Here is a 23,258-nt window from a genome sequence, read left to right as displayed (position 1 = left end):
AAGCTAGCTGTTATTAATACATACACTTATATTTTCCATATTTTCATAGTTACGTCATTTAAATTCATGATGGACATGTTTCCTCTCAGAATTAAATCAGTATTTGCTTCCCTTTTTTTTAACTGATGGCGTCACAAACCAGAAATTACATGTACGTGTACATGGAAATGTATACTGAAATTTATCATAACCTTTTTTAAATAAAATAATTGGTTGTACTGGAAAGGTAAAATTTTGTGATCCTTTGTACTGACAAAGAAATATTCATAACTTACAAAGTACTGGGCAGTCTTAAATGACATAGTTGTCTGCCCGACCTCTCTGCGTTTGTAACTCAACAAACGCGAACCTCCAGTTTTTTGTTGTAATCAATGTGATATCTTTGTGGTCTTTAACTTTTACATATGGGATAATTGATATATATCAAATATTCTCGATATTGGATTTCTGATATATCAATATTTAAAATTCTGATATCGACGGTGCTTACAAAAACCCTATGCCCCCCAACCAGATGTTTAGCTGTAGCAAAGCAGTTCATTTTTTTTTTACATTTCCATTTGTTTATGTATGCAATAACCTTATGAGCCTAAGCATGTTTGACAGGTTGGCGCTCTGGATAATATAGTATACATGTACATGTAGGTCAGTGTTGGGACATTGCTCTGATAACCATTTCTGATTTTGCCGTGGTTAGTGGCTTCACTTATTAGGTGTTGGGCCTTGAGCCCAAAACCTATTGTTATTCTATGAATTCAATATTCTTGGGTTTTTTTTTATTCAAGAAAGATTCTTCTCCGGAACTGTTTGTCAAAATGAAAACATATATGAACTTCAATTGTCAATACACGAATGCCCAACCCACTGCAGATTAATTTTTTTGTAATTACGTCATGACATCATTGTGGGTCACATGACGTCACTTCAAAATATAATTTAATCTTTGGATTTCAATATAAAATCAACCGTAAGAGACCAGAACTTGATTTTTGCGGGAATCGACATGATAATACATACTCTTCCTTTTATCCTGTGCGCGTCAAATCACGTGACCCTTCCTTCTGGTCGAAACCGTAAGTGCCTAATAATTTGAAAGTGGAAAAAGATATGAGCTTGCTTTCAAAGATGGCGGTGTCTGCTTGGATTAACCTTTCAAAAAAAAAAATAGGTGACGCCATGAAGAGTTGGTGCGCCCTCTAGCGGCAGGTTAAAAAACGTGAAAAACGCATTTTCACTTGATGTCTGTGGCGAAGTTTGCAATATTCGCTTCAAAATTAATGTACATGATGACCTTAATGCAGACAAGACCTATGTGCAAGAAAAAAAATTGATTACGCCATCAGATCGGAAGTTACAATAAAAAGACCTTTAAACTTTCAAAAATTGCTAAAAAAATCAACCGTGATAGATATACTGTAATCAAGATTTTGCTATAATATAGCACAGTTAAAATAGCTCTTGAACTTTCTGGTAATAACGTCCCAATGACGTCATCAAGTATCATATTATAAGCAATCAAGGATTTCTAGATTTACTCTTTGAAAATCAATATAAAATCAACTGCTACAGATTTGATTTTGTTTTTATGGCAGTCGATATAATATTGCAGGGTGTTCATTTTTGGTATTAAGTGCAAAATCTCGTGACCCTTCCTTCTGGACGAAACCGGAAGTGCCTTATTATTTGAAATTGGCAGAAGATGCGAGCTTGCTTTCAAAGATGTGAGTGTCTGCCTAGGCAGAACTGTACAAAATTTTACAGGTGATGTCATCAAATGTTAGAGCGCCCTCTAGTGGCATGTTGAAAAAGTCAAACATGGATTTAAACATGCATATTTTGAGTTGATGTGTGTGGCAAAGTTTGCGGTAATCCATGGCCCAACACCGTGTGGTTGTTCCTATAACCTCTAATTTAAAGCTATCCTTCTTTTTCCAGAATTGTTAATTTCCTCAGTTTGCTATTACATGTACATATAAATTCGCTTGAACTTTATATTTGTGTGCTCCTCTCATAACCATGTTACGTAACATGCTTCAAAACTCATTGTCATATGTCCCATTTTTTCTTTGATATTTGAACATTTTTTTTAAAAGACCCTTCTTTTTTTTTTACAGCATTAGATCTCCTTAAATCCTTGTTGACATTCAACTCGAATGACAGAGCATCTGCTGAAGAAGCGATCAGTCACCCTTACCTGAAACTCTACTCGTGTGCCTCGGATGAACCACAGGAATTGGAGCCTTTCCACGTGGAGTGTGAGGTTGATAACCTCTCTCCAGTTACACTGCGGAAGATAATTCTCAATGTGAGTAAGACTAGAACTGAGGATGAGGACCAACCGCTGCCAAACTCGTTACCATTGTTGGCAACTAATGATTCAGAAGATGATTACAAGTGGAAACTGGAGATGCTGAACTTTTCCTCAAGGGATAATTCAGACTTAGATTCAGAGGAAGATGCTTTGGAGAAGTTAGACCTAGGAAAGACTTCCTTTGAGCTGACCCCAAAAGGGGTATCTGTCCCGGACAAAAGGAATGAGAAGAATGAAAATGAAGCCAGCAGAAAGTTACATGTGGAAAGCAAGGAGAATAAGCTGCTTCTCTGGGAGCACAATGCATCAGGGAGGGATTCCTCATCGGAAAACCTGGAGAAAGGAACCACTGAGTCTGATGGAGAATCCAGTGAAAAATTAGAAGCTGAAGTTGCAGAAACTGAAAAAGATGTTAAGGGGAGGATTACCAATATCCGATTCAAGAAAGTGGTAGGGGTTGTATCCTCCATTGCAGAGTCGTCCCCAATATTTGACAAGAACGTTCTCTCCAAAACCAACATGGAAAATAAGAATGAGAAAAGCAAGTGGCAAATGAGCACAATTTGACAACTGATTTGTCTGAAAAAGCTGTTGGCGATAAGCTGCAGAAGGAGAAACAGAAGAACTTTACCAACAGACAAAGTATAAAAGAAACGGAGATACCCTCAAAAACCGAACAAAGCGTGCGTAGAAAAGAGTGTGAGAACAAAGAAATGCACAAAGATCACACTTTACAGTTGACAAACAATAAGGTAATTTATAATGAAGGAAAAACCCTTCAGGAGTGTCTTGAGAAATCTGGCCAAGTTGAAGATGCCCAAAATAGCAACAAAATGCATAGCATTTGCCAGAGTATCGATTGCAAAGGTACAGGGATCCCAGGTGGGGAAGATTCTATCTTGCCTTTACACGTAGCCTCCAGCTCTAATAAGGGAGTTGATTTTCAAGAGAAGTCATTACAGCCAGTGGGATTGGACGAGTTGCTTTTTGTAGAAATCCCTAAAACTTCCAGCATCCTTTCAGCACCACTCTGTTCACCTCCTAGGGATGGGGACAGGTCATCTTCAACACAGAGTCCCAAATCTAAGGGGAGTAACTCACCAAGAGAGAAGAGTGTAAGGCCCAAGAAACAGCATTGGTTTTATATGCATAAAGGGAGTATCAACTAAATGTCATCTATTGTGTGCAACAGATAGATTTTGTTTGTTTATTAATTCAGGATATTATTTTCCTTAGAACTTATTTGTAACATGTAAGTAAGTATTACGTGATACAGACACTTTATCTGTGGCTAGTGGAAACAATGGGCAAGCTACTTCAGTAGGTACATTTTGAGCATGGCACTGTAACCATGCTGACTGGACAAAAACACAAACCAAGAATTCACTAAATTATATGACCACACCTCATGAGTATTCATGATCAAATTGGAGCACGTCATTGACCGATTCCGCCGCGCGTCTGGGAAGTAAAAATGATACGTACCTATAGGTGACGTCATTCTGGTGAGTATCCAGCTTGCTGCGGTGCGGTATTTTTTATCCCCCTGGCTGTAATTATTATTATCCCCCTGGCTGTAAGCCGGAGGGAGATATTGGGTCATCCTGGTTGTGTATGGGTGTGCATGCCTATGGGTGTGCATGCCTATGGGTGCATTTGTTTATGGTGTGAATCGAGGACAAACACGTGCAACATCATCGTTGGATCGAGTCCAGAAACCGAATCGAGGACTCCTCGGTTGGCAAAGGTGTATAAAACCAATGAGAGCTGTTACGAAAAAGTTGAAGTCCAAACAAAGGAAAAGGGAAGAGGAATAAAAGAAAATCCTCGATTTGCACCATAAACATTTAAAACAGCCAGCATGCCAGGGGGATTTGGCAAGTCTCACTTGCAGTATTTTTTTCTGGTAACACCAAATATTCCCGCTGGAACCCGCCTCGTAGACATGTAGTCTGTGGCATGTAATGTTTATGGAACCAGTCTGTTGTACTCTTCGTGACTACTGCAGTAAAGACACATTACAGAGTGTTGGTATCAGACTATTTCATTGACCCTGACGAAGAACTTGAATATCTTGTACTGAATCATAAGATGCAAAATCTATGAAGGCCGTTATCGACAAGGCAGTGAGTCTATTAAAAAGGCAGGTGTAGTAAAACAAATAAAGCATGGTTTATTTCTGGAAAATTATTCGAATTACTTGTCCCTCGGTGTAAGTCAGCTTGACTACCTCCCGACGCGAACCTCGGGACCAGTAATTCCCACTACCGGTGCTTCCCCTCAAACTATGCTGTATTTGTATACTATTGTTTTAGTCATTGAAAGTAAGTCGTTACGCAATTTGGAGTTATATTGGTCACTTTATGAAAAAAAGATTTACCTGTCCAAATTCTACAACAGTAAGATCATACAATTTTGTTCCGTAAAAAAATAATATGTGGACATCACCTGTTGAGCTGAGCGATATTTATTATGCGGACTGAATATGCAATAGGCACAGCAGAAAGTCCCCATAACACGATCCTAATTTCCCTAACAAGGGGAACCTTCCCCGTTTGGTGTTGGCTAGGGCATGTGCAAAGTTCCATGAACATAATACACAAACCATAGACACTGCATGTGTGTTCTACTTCATGCCTCACCACCTCACTAACAGAGTACATGTATTATATATATTGGCCTCTACCTTGAAATGTGGATCGCTAATGGAACCCCTGATGAATACCATATTTTATTTGGAGCCTGAGATTAAAGGCAAATGTTGTTGGGCAAGAACTGAGTAAATTCAAAATTGGATTTTGGATTTTGCCCTTAAAGTTGCTATATTCGTGCTTTTTCAAAATTTTGATTTTCTTTTCCGAACGATTTTTCAAGGAAAAAATATGTCCTGTAACAAATAAAATTGCTTGTTCGCATTTGCAGGCCATTTTAGAGTAAACAAAAAGTTTTTTAATAGAGTGCTTCAGTTCAGAAAGTTTTGAGCAAAATTCTATAATTCTATAATTCTATTCATTTGTAGTGACGTTGCAGCTAAATGCTCGGTGGTCGAGTGGTAAGACATCTACACTAGAAAGCAGGAGGTCGTGGGTTGGAGTCCCACCCAAGTGATTTTTTTCCAACTTTCACTCGGGAGGTAACACACTGAGTATACAGTGTTTAAACGTCGGTGAAGGGCAAAACCTATTTTGATTTATATCACCCCGACGCCAAAAAAATTCAATCTTATAATAGGATGAGATTAGTGGCTAGACTACGCTACGCCGCTGCAACCAGTTACCTTTTAAGCATTTTAAAGTACAGATGTCGAGCTACCACCGTAGCGTAGTGGATAGTGTCATGAGTTATGGATACCAAGATCCCTGGTTCAAATCCACATCGTCGCTGCTCACTTTCATCGACTATTTTTCTTCTCTAAATTTATCGTTGAGATAATTTTATTTTAAGGGAAAAAAGAGAACCTAAGTGTCTTGCAACTATTCAAAAGAAAATTGAATTATGCATGTCATTTTGAGCAACTCACTATAGAAAAAAATTCGAAGACCGGCCTGGCTACACTGTGACAACAGTTCCCACATTCTATCATAATTGCTGCCATTTTGCATCTATTCCTCACTGGATAGCAAAACCCATGGTTTTCCATTGTTTCACGTGTCATTCTTAAAACCGAACCCAAGTTTTTTCCTTTTCCTCAAACAAATTTAGTTAAAGTGGTTAGAAATTGCCTCAGATCACACCACAGAGCACACTTAGAATAAACAAAATTGTGTTCTGGATCCGCCCTTGATTCATGGTTGCGTTGTGGCAACGGCACGACAGCCGTATACCATGTACACACGCACCCACGCAGTCGTGTTCACACTGTCGATCGTGGATGTCCTATTGTCCCTCTAAACTCACATAGGTTTTGTACACGACCCCAATCGCGGACGAAAGCTGGGAATCGAGGACGATATTGTTCTCTTTTGTTTTGTCCATGGTTTGAAAAGATGAACACGCTCATACATACATGTACATGTGCACCAATGGGCATTGTGGACATACTTGGTATTCTATCAAATAGAGGCCATTTCTATCATGTGAGTGGTGCCTGTCAAATTGAGGACAACATACACAAGTGGTGTGTTTGTGAAAATTAAATGCCCTTTATGCGTATGGGCTTTATTCACAAGTCAGTTATATTCAATTGAAAGCAAGGTGAAATCTTCATTTTTGGAACCTGCGAAGAGAAATGAAAGCAATGACATAAAGTTAATTACAAATAAGTACTAATCTACTCTGATGAATAATTAGGTGTTGGGCCATGAGCCCAACACCTATTGTTATTCTATTAATTTACTATTATTATTCTTATTCTTAATATTTATTCTCCAAGACAAATTCTTCTTTCAGAACTGTTTGTCAAAATCAAAACATATATGAACTTCAATTGTCAATACATGAATACATTACTCACTGAAGTTGTGCTTTTCTGCAATTACGTCATTAGGACGTCATCACGGGTCACATAACATCACTTGCAAAAAGAATAAATCTAATCTTTGAAATTCAATATAAAATCAACCGTGAGAGACCGGAACTTGAATTTTGCGGGAATCAACATGATAATACATGATCTTCAATTTACCTTGTGCGCGTAAAATCACGTGACCCTTCCTTCCTTTTGAAGCCGGAAGTGCCTAATAATTTAAATTGGAAAAAGAAAATGAACTTGCTTTCAAAGATGTTAGTCTCTGGGAAGGTTGGCCTTTCCAAAAAAATTACTGGTGACGTAATAAAATGTTAGAGTGCCCTCTAGCGGCAGGTTGAAAAAAAGTCAAAAACGCATTTTCAATGGATGTCTGTGGCGAAATTTGCGGCAATCGCTTTAAAATCAATATATATGATGACCTTAATGCAGACAAGACCTATGCGCGAAAAAAAAATGATTACGTCATCAGACCGGAAGTTAGAATAAAAAGACCTCTTTTCCTTTGAAAATTCCTGAAAAATCAACCCTGACAATTTTTATCTCGATTTGTGCTTTAAATTGCACTTTAATAGGTCTTAAACTTCCCCAGGTTTCGTTTCAATAAGTAAACTTGGAGATGTCCTGCAGCCCCCTTGACATTTGAAGTTGAAAACGCCTATATATACGCCTTGAAACGTTCATTTAATGCCACGTACATTGTGTGTAAAGCAAATGGGGATGATTGCGTACAAGGGGAATTTCCTGAATAACAGCGTGCTATGATTGCGTACAAAGGGGAATTCCCCGTGCTCGTTTCTTGAGTGTTTGGTTTTACGACTGTTGTATGTTAACTATTGAGCTTCATGTAACGGCTGTTTGATGAACCAATGTATTTTAAGTGTTTACCAGTGTTTTGTACACGTTTATATGACAACTTCATAACGCAAGCACATTTTTGACTTCTGATGACGTATATGACGTCATCAGAAGTCAAAAAGTTTTCCCAGACTTTGTACAGTGTTTTTCTATTTTCTCACAAATTGGGCTGGCAAAAAATTTGGGCGCTTTTCTTTTTTTTAATGTTTTTTTTTCTTCTAAAAACACGCGCATTGAGGTAAAGAGTGTATGGCGAGCAATATTTTGTATTGCGCCAATGGTGTGCGACCTTTACTTTTAGAGATATAAGCTATTTAATGGGTTTCTGTAACGATTGTACTTGATAAGTTTACAGTACAGCAGCACACGCGTGTGTACAGTAGATCCTCACCTGACTCTTTTTAACTATCCTCTGTATAATTACTACACGCACTATTTTTCAACCCTCAACCTCAACATTAACAATCAACAATCAACATTAACAACGGCTCAACACCGTGTGGTTGTTCCTACAACCTCTGGTTTACAGGCATGCAACTTTTCCTCGGATCAGCTGATTTCCTCTCTTTTTTTAACTTCCCATGTGTGCCATTGAAAATAGAAAAACACTGTACAAAGTCTGGGAAAAATTTGAATTTCCTCTTTTTTTGTGATTTCCCAGTTGCATGCCTGAGTTTAAAATTTGGGATTAAACATACACTAATGTTTTATGCTGAATTTAAAAACATTTGAAAGTGAGGCCAGATGGCTGCACTATGATACATGTCTGATGGCTTTCGTAATATCTTCTGAAATTAGTGCGTATCACTGGCTATATGTGGTACACACTTTGCATTTCTAAAGTGGTTCCCTGCAAGAGCAAATCTCTTCTGACCAAAACTTCTTGAGTGTCCATTCACAATGCCAAAAAAACCTTAACTTTCACTTTAACGGCCATAGAGCTTCATTGTGTTCTGGCCAAAGTCTTCGATGTTCGTCCATATTCGAGTCGAGTGCCACAGGACAGCCCGCCTCAATGTCACGTTGCCCGGAAGTGTCCTCATCAAGAAGAATCTCTGCAAGCCCTCCATGACGTCTCTCGTGCAGTCCAGGGATGCCGCTTCACTCATCCAGATATTGGAGGTGCCTGACTAGTTGACGGGACACTGGTTTCACACGGTCCTATAACACACAGAAAACATGAGAATTAAAGCACTGTTAATCTGTCACTGTTGGTGCAACCACCTTATCATGCAGACTGACAGACAGCCGGACAGATGGAGACAGACAGACAGCACGACTGCCAGACAGACACAGACACAACTTACTTATCACTGGAATCATCATTCGAGTCGGAGAAGTCGGAGATATCGCTACAGTCCTCATCAGTCACGAAGCCTTCAGCGAATATAAAAAGACCCACCACCCTTCGATCGGGTCTGTTCGCAACAGATTCAGTCTGTGTTCGACCAGCCCAAACTGCATCGTCCTATACGCCGCTCGAGTTTAAACTCCTTCCCGGCAGACGAGACGACCCAGTATCTTACCACGCCTACCGTTGCTGATGACGTGCGTGATCAACTTGGCCCCGATTCTGTTATCGGGCTTCGACTACATCCTTGGTATCAGACGCTGCACAGAACTTTAACGAGAAGGCGCTTCAAAACGTTGACGGCGCCGCTCGTTTGGGTAGCATAACCCATACAGCATGAAGCTATCGTCTTCATTTTGAATTCACCTAACTTTGACCTTCCGGTAGATCCGGCAGGAAAGGTCAAACGACTTTGACTTCAAAATCAAAAAGGTTCATCAAGGTATTGTCCATCAGATCACAAAGTATGAACGCGATTGTTCATTTTGTTCATGAGTTATAATTGACAGAAATTGATTCAGAAGTGAAGAAACCAAGTCAGGTTCTCTTCGAAGAGCTGACAGACCCGATATATGACCACCCTTGACCAAAGCTACCAGCTTGTTCCGATACGAGCTTGTTCCCGCTATCGCACACTTCGCGCGCCGCCGACACTATTACTATACCGTTAGCCTCAACGACCCTTGCGTGTGCTTTGTGTGCATGTACGTACACCCCACACACACTGCCGAAAACAGCCGTACAGAAAGTCGAGGCGGAGGATAGCCTTGACGCAACCGTGTTGGCTCAATATGATAATTAGTACGCGCTATGGTAAATCATAGAGCTAGGACCCTGGGTCCTAGCTCTATGGGTAAATAGTCTTATAGTTGTATGTCAAGCAGGGGCGCAGTCACGTCAAGCGTTACGGGTGTATGTTCACTTGCCTGGTGGTATACTATAAGCAGTCCACATCGAGATAGCACACAGTCTTGACATCAAATCATTTATCAAAGCTCTTAGTAGATTTATTTCTAGATGTGGGAAGCCAGAGAAGATAGCCAGCAAACTTCGTTGGTGCAGAGCACGAGTTGCGTGAGAACCTGGCTGAGATGAACAAGGACAAGGTGTGTTAGGCACTTCACGAGAAAGGCATTGACTGGTAGTTTAATCCGCCAACAGCAAGTTACTTCTGGGGCACATGGGAGCGCATGATCAGATCGGTGCGGAAATCTTGAAGAATCTGCTGGGGAGCAGGTTGTTTCGGATGAAGTGTTGTTGAACTTCCTGTCCGAAGTGGAGGCAATCCTGAATGCTAGACCACTAACCAATCTGAGTCTGGATCAAAGATGAGGAGCCCCTCACTCCCAACCATTTGCTGCTTCTGAAAGGGGTACCTTCAGTGTCTCCTGGCGACTTTGTCCGGAGGGTTTGTATTAGAGTTGTCGATGGCGCCAGACACAGTACTTGGCGAATCGGTTCTGGAAGCGATGGCTTCGAGAATATGCCCATGCTACAAACGAGACAGAAGTGGAATCTGCCTCAACGAAACCTAACGGTGGATGGCCTGGTCCTATAAGTGGCTGATGACAATGCCCCTCGTGGTCGATGGCCTTTAGGACTAGTCACAGCCTTGTATCCTGTCCAGGAAGGGAAAGTTAGGCATGACGGCTGTCCATCGGATCGAGGTTCGCGGATGCACTGACTTTTCCAGTCCTGATCCAACTGCTGCAGAGAACTTCAGCGGCACATCGATAGCTCTATCGTTGCGGATAACGCCGGACATCTCCATCGATGTGTTCTGATCCACCGTTGTCGATGGCTCCACCGGTACATTCCAATCAGCCGGAGCACGCCGAACTCATAGACCACCGTACTGCTGGGACCAACTCAGACCACGGACAATCGACCACAAGACACTGACCTTCATGTTCAGGCGACGGCAGCCCTGCTGGAGCAAGCAACGGCATTGACTTTCACTTTCGGACCGCTGGTGCAGGTGACAGGGACAAGAACGGTAAGCCAACAGACGGCAGGATCCGGCGATGCAGGACGCATCAAAGAAGACGTGGCCGAAGGTACAGGGAGTACATTGATGCATGGAGCATCAAAGGCCGGGTGTCCGCCGATGCAGTGTGCACCACAGGAGAAGAGACCACTGTACCATTGTTGGCAAGTAGGGCCACAGGTGGCTGGGCTGACCTGGTTTTGGGTCTGGCTACCGCACGCTCCGGAAATAGGTTCTATAAATACATGTATAGGTTGCTTAAAGTGGGTAATAATGGCTCCACGCACGCAAAATATATATCGCTGCATGCATGCAATGCGGTAGTCTGGTTCAAAGACCAAATGATGCTGAATATTGATATTCAATTATACCGACTTGGCGAATACTTTTTCAATTTTGTATACAACATATATCTATATGGGAGTATTTTGAATCACTAGCGAATTCTATGCGAGCATTCTGATTGGTTCAGATTTCATAGTGTATTATAGGCCGCCACGGAGGATCATTTTAATAACTTCGAGGGTTTGCACTTTGTGTTGTGTAACATTACAAAAATCATTATAGGACATGCACGATTCAAGTAAATCAAGCATATACGTACTACATGTAGTTTTATACCAGCCTTGCCGATGGAGTTCGACTGAAGTTCAAGGACAAAATACACCTATCTAACGACTTGTCATTAAGTCTAGGTTAGTTGCAGTAATGTTCTGGTAGCGGTGCGGCTAGTTGACCGCAGACTAGAGTCCGCTTGGCGAAATAAATTAGATCTTCCTTCAGAGTTAAAAAATCCCGTCTGTGTGTCCCCTTTTCTTGCGTTTTGCGTGACTTAGCGGACAAGAGCCCAGTAGGATCCCGCAACATAATTTTAAACTTTAAACATGGGAACAGAATAATGAAATTAAAATGTTGATGCAACTTGCTACAGCGTTACATCAATGTGGAGCGCTGACAACATCCTGTCATCGTGCACACTGTATTACAAAATGTCATCTTCAATAAGATTTGAGGATTTGCATGGTGGAGATTCTAAATAATGAAAGGTTTGCGGAAACACCATGTGCGAATAATTTCTCAACTAAGAGAATGATTCTGAAAAGAACCAGACGTAGAAACGAGTTTTTACCTCTGGTTCTTTTCAAAACCATTCTCTTAGTTGAGAAATTATTCGCACATGGTGTTTCCGCAAACCTTTCGTTATTTAAATGTCATCTTTTCACGACTAATGGGGGGGAGGACCGTTCGCATGTGACGTCACCTTCTGACATCTGCTACTGCAATTTTTTTGCACCGCGCCTGGGGGGGACTGAAAAAAAAATCCATGATCGAAATCAAGATCACGGAAAGCCTCTTCCAGCATTGCCTACAAAAAGATGGAGAACAGTGTGGGCGCCAGCACACACCCTTACTGTACACACCATTTGTCGCAGTGAAGGTGTCCGATGTTTCACCTACATCTCTGACTTCGGCCATCATTCCAGTGTAGTGCCTCTACCATCCCAGTGAATTTCTTCGGACATCAGTAGTACTGTCGGAACCCTGACCTGCCCACAGCATCGAATGTTAAGGCCTTAATGTTATCTCATACTTGGTGATGTTATGATTTGTGTTTTCATGCCTTGCCAGACACAATGTGCGCGTTACATTATCTTAAAGTTAAGGCCTTAATGTTGTGTAATATTGTTATTTCGATAATGGTCTTAGTGATGTTATTTCTGACAAAACGTTGTTATGGCGACATGATCTGAAAGCGTAATTTTTACATTTTAACATCCGAAAATAAGGTCCTGATGTTATTTTATAATGTTATAGCGACATGGTATTGATGATGTTATTATTGTGTTTTCGAAACATTCCATTTCACAACGTTAGATATAATGTTCCACGCACTTTTGAGGCAAGTCGCAGTATTATTGTTTCTAAGACCATATTGTTAAATATCATGACAGCATATTAGACATAATACCACGTTATTAAACATCGATGTGTTAGCTGGGTAAATCTTATGTAAAACATTTGGTAAACACATTTTGATAATATCATTTTTACATACCTGATAAAAACGTCAAATCTGAGGGATTTGAATAACGTGATTAAATTTTGATTGTTCACATTATATCACATTTCCTCCATAAACCTTGTTTTAAACATTTGGTAATAACGTTTTGAAAATATCGCTTCAACCAGGGGCGGATCCAGGGGGCGTGGGGGCGCACGCCCCCCCCCCTTTTCCTTAAAAAAAAAAATTAATTAAATAAGTTAAAAAAAAATAAACAAAATAAAAACCACGATATGAAGAGGGAGAGAGACTCTGAAAGAGAAGAAAAAAATAGGGGGAGACAAAGTTACCGCCGTTTCCTGCTAAGATTAGTTGCACATTTTTTTATTGGGGCTCATACTTTTAAAAAGCGACGGGTTTATCGACGAGACAGAGCGACGAGACAAAAAAATGCGGCGACGCATTTAATGTATATTACATGTATATTATTGGTGGAGTTATAATAGCAGCCGCGCACAATGTGCGTCGTGTCAACGCTTGCGCACACTTCGCAGAATAAAAAATAACAACAAAACACAAACAAACCGAAATTAAACGACAGCTTGCCAGAAAGAATAATTTCACGGAGAATTTAGTCCCATTACTTTCTTTAAACCAAGTATGCTTTTCAACAATAATTACGTCAGTTGCTTTTTGGATAGCTGCAAATGATGGACTGTACCTTCAAAGTACAGATCTAAAGTCATCAGCAGACAAGCGAAAGCAAGAAACTCATAGAAGTGATTATGTTTGTGTCCTTAGAGCAAGAGTATATATGCATTTTGAAACAAATGAAACAAAATTTCTCCTTATAATTTTACAAACTTCTGCTAAAAAAAAATCAGGATAAAATGGCCAGGAAGCACCTCAGATTGCAGCACAGAGCATCTAGAATCCAAAATTTGTTCGGGCCCTTCAGCGGGCCCCGGACCCCACGCCGTAAGGGCTTCGCGCTTGCATTAGTACTCGCACCACGAAAATCCCCCCTTGGAAAATCCTGGATCCGCTCCTGTCAACATATTGGATAAAACGTTAAATTTGAGGCATTTAAATCACGTTATTAAAAGTGTTTGTATATATCATATTTCCTCCGTAAAAATCTTGTTTAAAACATTTGGTAATAACGTTCTAATAATATCATATTGACATACCTGATAAATTTGAGGCATTTTGAGTTTTTTTGTATATATAATGATAGTTTCTCTATAAACATTTGGTAATAACGTTTTGATAATATCGCTCGATTCAGTACCTGATAGAACGTCAAATCTGAGGGATTTAAATAACGTAATTAAAATGTTCTTGTATATGATATAGCCATTAAAATATTATTTTTGAATGTTTTTATATATAACATTGTTACGACTGTCAAAAATGTTATCACAGCATTATGTGTTTTCTGGGATGCATGAAAGTTGCATTCATGGAGACACCGGCGAATTTACGTATTTGTTTTGGTAAGACGGATCCTTTTTTTTTATAACCGTGTGTTGAACAATCTATCGTCCATGCAAGGCTGAGTATGTTCAAAAATAAACAACCATGCTGCGCGCGCGCAGAGGTGATCCAATCAATGGCTTTAAATGGGAGCTAGCTACCGGTTCCCACTGATCTCTATTACATATCAGTGCCAGTCCCCAAATTATTTGTTTTTGTTGGGGGGGGGGGCGTTTAGGCCTTGCCGGCTGCACGAACGTACGAAGGGTCCAACTGGTCCGAAATTGCCTACGCCGGCCAACTTATCACGATTTACATGCCCTCAAAGTCTTCAGTAAATTGTGGGCCATGAACTTGAGGGTTTGTAAAAAAATAAGGGTGGAAGCCTTGCACAGGACCGTGAGCTTGTATTTCTGTGCAATTTGGATGAAATTGGCCCCTAAAAGCGCTCTATTTTGCAATTTCGGGAGTGTATGCACCGTTTTTTAAATGGCAATGGGCTTTGAGGATTTTGAAGGGGTGATGTTCTTCGGATGGAATTTCCTCCCAAAAGTTATGAGATTACCCCAAAACATTAAAAAGAAAATGAAAAATGATGAAATAAGCTTTAATTTGATGTGTGTTTCGAACACCTTGGGGAGTTGTTTGAGTATTTTTCCTGAATTTCTGAAGTGGGGGCATTTATCATTGGGGTCTATGCTTTACTTACTGGTCTGCACCCCCGAGGGTGCACTGAACTAATTCAAGCGAGAATTTCTACGCCAGCTGATTAGCATAAAAAGTGCCCCCCCCCACAATTTCTTTTGAAAACGGAGACCGTTTGGCTTTAAAAACGGTGGAATGTTTAAATATACCCAAGTAACTCCCTTTTGGGGCTTCCATCTGAGGGCAGGCTTGATAAAATCACGGATGTAAAAATGGGTCCTATTTGCCTGTGAAAGTGGAAGGGTGCCACTCTTCAAATGGCTACATTCAGGCTTGGGAACTATCACTTTTCGGGAGGTGATTTTATTTGGGTGTGAATATTTAAAAATGTAATTGGCTAATGTACGTAAAATTGAAAAGAAATGAAAAGATGAAAGACAAGACAATAATTTAATTTTTGTTTCAGAAACCCCAGTGATGTTGGCTTGCATGTTACTTGGCCCTGAACTTTGTTGATTTTACACTGTTTTCAATGGGGCTTGAATTAGTACAGTGGACCCCGAAGGACAATTGATGGAGCATTGAGGACAGGAAACCAGTCTAGCTGTGCCACAAGCGCGCAGTGTGCCAAACTTTTGTTGTAAAAACTGGTACCCATATCCATTACGGTACTCCACTGACATGATTTGATGGAGGTCCGCGTAGGAAACCAGTGAAGCCTGAAGTTTTTTATCGATCATGTCGATGTATCAAAGATCGTCATTATCGTAGGATCTTTGGTTTTTTGGTTTTATTGTGTAAAAAAATGCTGTGCGTAGGTAAAGAAGTAAACTAGCAGTAGCACTGCATTCACGTCAGTGTGTCCTACAATAATTGGCTACGGTGAATGTCAGTGATAATCTGGGATTTTGTAAGGTGAGATTTGTTAATCTTCCATTGTCTCACGCTTTGGTGGCAAGATTTTGTTGTTGTTTTGCCCGTGTTTCTGACTTTTTTTTGTGGTTTACTTTAGCCTGACTTGAGTTGGTAGGCTACTTTAAGTACTTGGTTAGTCATAATTCCTCCTGAAACATCCTTCAGGGATCTTGAGTAGGACGGAGTGACGAGAACACACTGATTATAACTGTACTGTCTCATCATCTGTGTAGACTGGTGTGAGATTCCGGCCGGAAGTGGGACCATGATGAATACACATCTAATAACTTCCGTATTGCTTCTGCTGCATTTCGGAGGGACAGGCGTACATTCCACCTTCACCAACGAGTTTATATCTAACATTGAAGGAGGGCCGGAAGTTGCTGATAACCTGGCAGCAAGTTATGGATACATAAACTTTGGAGAGGTAAGATATTCACAATAGTAATAGGACCCCTTTCCTATCATGCCTATATAGGCCTAGGCCTAATGTTAAACATGTTAAAAAAAAAAAAAGACTCACCAAAACAGTAGCCCAGGTTGGACGAAGTAACGTAGGGAGGAAAGGGAGTCCACCTGAGCTTTAATAACAGCTGACTTAATGACAATCAAAAATGACATTCTGATAGTACAGTCGTTTTCCTAGTTCCGCATAGTAAACATCATTCAGGCTGCCTTCAGCTCAACTACTCCACAAATTCAAGTGACAATGATTAAAAAGTTTACCTTGAGTGATGGAGAGACCACAAAATAATTTTCAAAATTTAAGCTCTTTGTGTTGTGATTTTAAAAGTACGTCCAAAGTACCGATATCACAAATTTTCACACGCACAAAAAACCATATTTACACTTATAATCAGTGGTGGCCCCCACATAAAAAAGTGTGAATATATTTTTTTGTATAGTGTGTGAGAATATTTTTTTTATTATCTGGCGGCTGCCAGATAATAAGTAGCGGCCGCCACATAATAAGTGGCAGCCGCTGTACAAAAAAAATATTTTCACATGCACTAAATAAATATATTCACACTCATTGAGTGGCACTATCCTCTTCCGTAGGTTCACATACCTTTGGGAAGAAAAGAGAAATTTCAACTTCAATTCCGGAAACATCCTTGTTGCACACACCTTGTTTGAGGCTGCCATTTTGAATTCAGGAAAAAATGGCTCTGGCTCAGCCTTGGCCTAGCCTTGTCTGATGCGGTACACGCCTATCAACAAATTATTTTAAAATTCCAAAACTTTTACCGGCGTCAAAATGTTGTACCTGTGGCGTCAGTGCCCACGTGAATTTCCAGCTTTACATTGTCCAAGGTACTAAAAATTAGCATGCTTGAATGATGTTGTTGTGTCTTTGTTGTTGTGACTTTCCTTTGACTATGGTTGGCCATTAGGGCAAACACAAAGAATAATCAACAAACTATAAATAAAATGCTGTGTAACTATCAAAACACTGAATAATCAACACCAACTACCAAAAAGTCAATAAGATATCTCCCTCTTACATTCTGAACTTGTCACTTAGAACTATGGGGTGTAAATTAAGCTTCTGCCAACTACGGTTGAATTTATTGAGCATGTGGCTGCCCATACAAAATGTCGCTCAGTGTATTGTAAACAAAAGCCTCTAGTTGCACGGAAAGATTTGCAAAAATCTTCGCCGGACCTCTGCATACCACATACGTTAATGAAATATGACACCCTTGGAAACTTAGTCTGAGCATGCGCACATTAATTATTATAATTGTAATCCGAAACCACGCGAGAAGATGCGGTGATGTCACTATGCAAATACGCGCATGAACTTTGTGCTCGCAAAAAACCAACCCCAGAATTCTGCTTTATCTCTCATAATTCAGATTTTTTGGGCGATTTTCCCTTGGCTATAATAATACTCCATTAATTATTGTAATTTTTCAATTTTGTAAGAACCGAGCTTATATTTTTTGCAATGAAAGATAGGTTTAGGCCAAAAAAAAAAAAAAATCGGTCTCTGGTCATGCTGGTTAAACCAAAGTTCCGGAATTGAAGTAGCGACGTGTTTTTTATGCCCCGCGGCGAAGCCGAAGGGGCATACTGTTTCCGCCTCGTCCTTCCGTGGGTGGGTGGGTGTGTGTGGGTGGATGGGTGGGTGGGTGTGTGTGTCCGGACAATCTTGTCAGCGCGATAACTTGAGAAATACTTAACATATGAACTTCAAATTTGGTTTGTGGATTGTTCTTGGTAATCCTAAGAAGCCTTTTGCATTTGGGGCCAAAAGGCCAAAGGTCAAGTTCACAGTGGCTAAAACAATAGAAATCTTGTCAGCGCGATAACTTGAGAAATACTTAACATATGAACTTCAAATTTGGTTTGTGGATTGTTCTTGGTAATCCTAAGAAGCCTTTTGCATTTGGGGCCAAAAGGCCAAAGGTCAAGTTCACAGTGGCTAAAACAATAGAAATCTTGTCAGCGCGATAACTTGAGAAATACTTAACATATGAACTTCCAATTTGGTTTGTGGATTGTTCTTGGTAATCCTAAGAAGCCTTTTGCATTGGGGCCAAAAGGCCTAAGGTCAAGTTCACAGTGGCTAAAACAATAGAAATCTTGTCAGCGCGATAACTTGAGAAATACTTTACATGTGAACTTCAAATTTGGTTTGTGGATTGTTCTTGGCAATCCTAAAAAGCCTATTGCATTTGGGGCCAAAAGGTCAAGGGTCAAGTTCACAGTGGCTAAAACAATAAAAAATCTTGTCAGCGCGATAACTTGAGAAATACTTTACATGTGAACTTCAAATTTGGTTTGTGGATTGTTCTTGGTAATCCTAAGAAGCCTATTGAATTTGGGGCCAAAAGGTCAAGGGTCAAGTTCACAGTGGCTAAAACAATAGAAATCATGTATTTATTCTGAGATTATAGGGATTAGGGATTTATTCATATAAAACCTACAGAAGACACTAATGCTGTCAATGAATGTTCCATGTGACCAAGGTACATGTAAGTTGATGTTAAAAGATTGGTGTTATGTCATGGGAACTGTCATCGTTGCGGGGCATTTGTGTTTGTAAACACACCTGACTTGTTTTTTTTAAGCTTGAATTGTACAGACAAGGTGGGCACTATTTTGCTTTTTTTGTGTCCTTATTATACATTGTTGTCCTCCATAATTGGCCTTCGTGCCCTTTATCATTTTGCTTTTGTGCAATTTCCCCATTCCTTGGTGCTCCTCGTTACAAAAATTTGAGGAGGTGTGGCAATAGAGGGCGCTGTTGTAGCTTCCATGTTAATTTGAAAAAAAAAAAAGGTTGACGTGCATGATTAAAATCGACGCGCGCGCTGACCAGAGACCGAGAATTTTTTTTTTGGCCTTATCTTGTTCACGTATTTCACGCTTTCCATGTCATGTTTACGTGTCATTGTAGGGAAGTTACCTGCGTGCAAAGGTATAGGCAGATTGACGAGTGTTTCCGTGAGAATCTTGTTTATTGCTGCTGGGGGACTTTTAAATCCTGCGCAAGATAATCCATTCCAATTGAGAAGTACAAATAGTAATAATTAGATTATAATTTTTTTTTTAATTGCTACCATTATTTTAGTAAAATTTGCCATTTTCCTTTTCTTTATATTTAGTCAAACCTTGTCCACCATTACAATTTTCAGTTTCAAACTCCTTTCTGTTAGAGTATTTTGCCTTTTTGGGCATGGTTCATGAATGTCCTACCCTCAGAATTCGCAAATTAGTAACAAATCAATTGTTTATTAGTAAATCACTGGAATTTAATATTAAACCCTTACTACATGTATTATCTTTAAATTAACTTCAATGACAGCGTTTGAAGAGGCTAGACCCAAGACTTCTTCCTCTAAACATGCTTAACCCTACAATTTTAGTTCATACAGACTGCAATATCACTTCAATCAGGAGATATTTCTTATGTCTCAATAAATTTCTTTTGTACTGTTCAGAAACAAGTCAAATTGTTTGCATTGTTGGTATGCCGTTGTCAGTATTTACTATTTGATTTCTTTAGTGACATTAATTTGACATTTTTTTCTGATTCGGTTTGTTAAAATTTACATTATTTTAATTTTTAGAGGTCTTTATCATGATAAAAATAGGAAAAAGGTTACAGTTTATTGTAATTATATAAAAGGGTTATTTTCGAATTAATTTTTTTAAAGCCAGTTTTCTCCAACGCTGGTCGGCCGTTGGAAATTGACACAAAAATACCACTTAAAAATGTCAGCACACCAGGAGCCATGCTTTTACAGAATGCTTTAGACTGTCATTCCCTAACAGTCCAATAAAAAATTTCGTGATAATTCGATCATTTTTTATGCCCCGCGGCGAAGCCAAAGGGGCATACTGTTTCCGCCTTGTCCTTCCGTGGGTGGGTGTGTGTGTGTTAGTGGGTGGGTGTGTTCCTGCATTGCATTACGCCTGAGGACAGACAACAAAAGGAGCACAAAGGGGCCATTGATCCTCGAAGGAAGGTGCCTATTGTCCTCGAACGCAGGTTTGTGTGCTTAGTCTATGGGAGATGTTATATTACAGGGACAAAGGAAAACACAAAGCCAATCCTCGGAAGCATAGCAAAAAAGTGTGTGTGTTGGTGAGCTTGTCTTACATACGCAGTGTGGACTTCCGAACAAAAGACGTCCACATAATGTAGGTAGCAGCGACGAAGTGTGGACTTGCCCACGTCCACACAGTGTTTCCCCATTTCTGGAAAACAGGTTTAGAGGCATTTTTGGGTTAGGTTATCTGTAGCAGAATGAAGAGAAACACTAAAGGGAATCATTGAAAAAAAATTGGGTTGTAAGAGTTTTCACAGTTTGAGAAAAATGAGTTTTTCCACTGGTGTTCCTTAACTACACGAAAAGAAAGGAAAGTCCACACTAGGTATGTGAAACAAGTCTGGGTGGGTGAGTTGTGTTACATACCCTATGTGGACTTGTGAAAAAGAGGTCCACATAATGCAGGTTGTGTTAACTTTATGTGGACTAAGCCGTGTCCACATAAGGTTTTGCCCTTTCTGGAAAACAGGTTTAGGCATTTTGGGTTAGGTTTATCTGTAGCAGAATGAAGAGAAACACTATAGGGAATCATAGAAAAAAAAATTGGGTTAAAAGAGTTTTCACAGTTTAAGTAAAGTTATTTTTTGTACCGAGTTTTCTTAACTACACGAAAACAAAGCAATGTCCACACAAGGTATGTAACGTAAGTCTGGGTGTGTGGGTGTGTGTGGGTGTGTGTGTCGGGATAAATCTTGTCAGCGCGATAACTTGAGAAGTACTTAACATATGAACTTCCAATTTGGTGTGGATTGTTCTTGGTAATCCTAAGAAGCCTTTTGCATTTGGGGCCAAAAGGCCAAAGGTCAAGTTCACAGTGGCTGAAACAATAGAAATCTTGTCAGCGCGATAACTTGAGAAATACTTAACATATGAACTTCCAATTTGGTTTGTGGATTGTTCTTGGTAATCCTAAGAAGCCTTTTGCATTTGGGGCCAAAAGGCCAAAGGTCAAGTTCACAGTGGCTAAAACAATAGAAATCTTGTCAGCGCGATAACTTGAGAAATACTTAACATATGAACTTCCAATTTGGTTTGTGGATTGTTCTTGGTAATCCTAAGAAGCCTTTTGCATTTGGGGCCAAAAGGCCAAAGGTCAAGTTCACAGTGGCTAAAACAATAGAAATCTTGTCAGCGCGATAACTTGAGAAATACTTTACATGTGAACTTCAAATTTGGTTTGTGGATTGTTCTTGGCAATCCTAGGAAGCCTTTTGCATTTGGGGCCAAAAGGCCAAAGGTCAAGTTCACAGTGGCTAAAACAATAGAAATCTTGTCAGCGCGATAACTTGAGAAATACTTTACATGTGAACTTCAAATTTGGTTTGTGGATTGTTCTTGGCAATCCTAAGAAGCCTTTTGCATTTGGGGCCAAAAGGCCAAAGGTCAAGTTCACAGTGGCTAAAACAATAGAAATCTTGTCAGCGCGATAACTTGAGAAATACTTTACATGTGAACTTCAAATTTGGTTTGTGGATTGTTCTTGGCAATCCTAAGAAGCCTATTGCATTTGGGGCCAAAAGGTCAAGGGTCAAGTTCACAGTGGCTAAAACAATAGAAATCTTGTCAGCGCGATAACTTGAGAAATACTTAACATATGAACTTCCAATTTGGGTTGTGGATTGTTCTTGGTAATCTTAAGAAGCCTTTTGCATTTGGGGCCAAAGGTCAAGTTCACAGTGGCTAAAACAATAGAAATCTTGTCAGCGGGGTAACTTGAGAAATACTTTATTCTGAGATTATTGGGATTAGGGATTAATTCATATAAAACCTACAGAAGACACTAATGCTGTCAATGAATGTTCCATGTGACCAAGGTACATGTAAGTTGATGTTAAAAGAGTGGTGTTATGTCATGGGAACAGTCACGGTTGCGGGGCATTTGTGTTTGTAAACACACCTGACTTTTTTTTTATGTTTGCAAATGTATCTTCTCTTTAAGTTTCACTTCTTGATTAGTGGCTAATTTCTAGGTTTTGTTTCATTTGTAAAGTTCTAAAATTTGATTTTCTTTCATGTTCACAGATAGAGAACTTTCCAGATCACTATGTTTTTCATCATCTAGCGACAGAAAAGAGATCCATCAGACCAAGTAGAGGAGACCACACAGCAATCAAACATGAAGCCGCTGTAAGTCAACTCACAAATGCTTAAATGATACAAGATTTGACCTTTAAGTCTTTTGTGGAGATCCATGTTTCTGTTTAGAACTGATTTCCTCAATATTAGGGGCCATTCGGAATATTCAATGTTTTAAAATTTCGATCTTTTTTCCAAATTGTGGGTGGTGGGTGGTCAAGCTAAATAATTGAAAATCGAAATTCACTTTCCATGGAAAAAGATAAAAAAAAGAAAAAGAAAGATAGATCTTTTGACTTGCCTGAACTACGCGCAAGCTTTCTGATATCGCGATGCGTGTTTCTTTTCCAACTTCGTCCCCTGTATGTACTGTACATGTATGTCATGTACGTGTATATAAACCCACTGTGGCATGAGAGGGTGGTGGTTTTTCATTATACTAGCGAATGTTTTTCTCAGCTACCTCACGTTACAGGCACAACCTCGTATGTCATGTCATCCACCTCGATCATCCAGAAAACGACAAAACCACGGTCATCTTTGTGGCTTCCAAAACTGCAACCTGTCATTCCCAACAGCATATCAGCTGGCAAAACACAAGAAAACTGAA

At 39.8% G+C, this 23,258-nt stretch overlaps 1 protein-coding gene and 1 long non-coding RNA gene across 2 annotated transcripts in view; both read left to right on the top strand.

The window, feature by feature from the left end:
* LOC119729691 (mitogen-activated protein kinase SLT2/MPK1-like) overlaps positions 1-3,680 on the top strand; it is a 40,085-nt gene extending 36,405 nt beyond the window's left edge. Inside the window, 2 exon segments of the mRNA XM_038202375.1 lie at positions 2,115-2,843; positions 2,846-3,680. Coding sequence (XP_038058303.1) covers positions 2,115-2,843; positions 2,846-3,480 — 1,364 coding nt within the window. The 3' untranslated portion in view covers positions 3,481-3,680.
* A 12,084-nt stretch (positions 3,681-15,764) lies between these two features.
* LOC119729685 lies at positions 15,765-22,722 on the top strand. The gene is made up of 3 exons (XR_005271264.1): positions 15,765-16,010; positions 16,244-16,437; positions 22,595-22,722. It is a non-coding gene; the product is annotated as an uncharacterized LOC119729685 (long non-coding RNA).
* The last annotated feature ends 536 nt before the right edge of the window (positions 22,723-23,258 follow it).

This window comes from Patiria miniata, unplaced genomic scaffold (assembly GCF_015706575.1).
Source record: "Patiria miniata isolate m_02_andy unplaced genomic scaffold, ASM1570657v1 HiC_scaffold_1, whole genome shotgun sequence".
Taxonomy (NCBI): Eukaryota; Metazoa; Echinodermata; class Asteroidea; order Valvatida; family Asterinidae; genus Patiria; species Patiria miniata.
The sequence above is the reverse complement of the archived record's forward strand: the minus strand, read 5'-3'. Positions and strand labels throughout refer to the sequence as shown.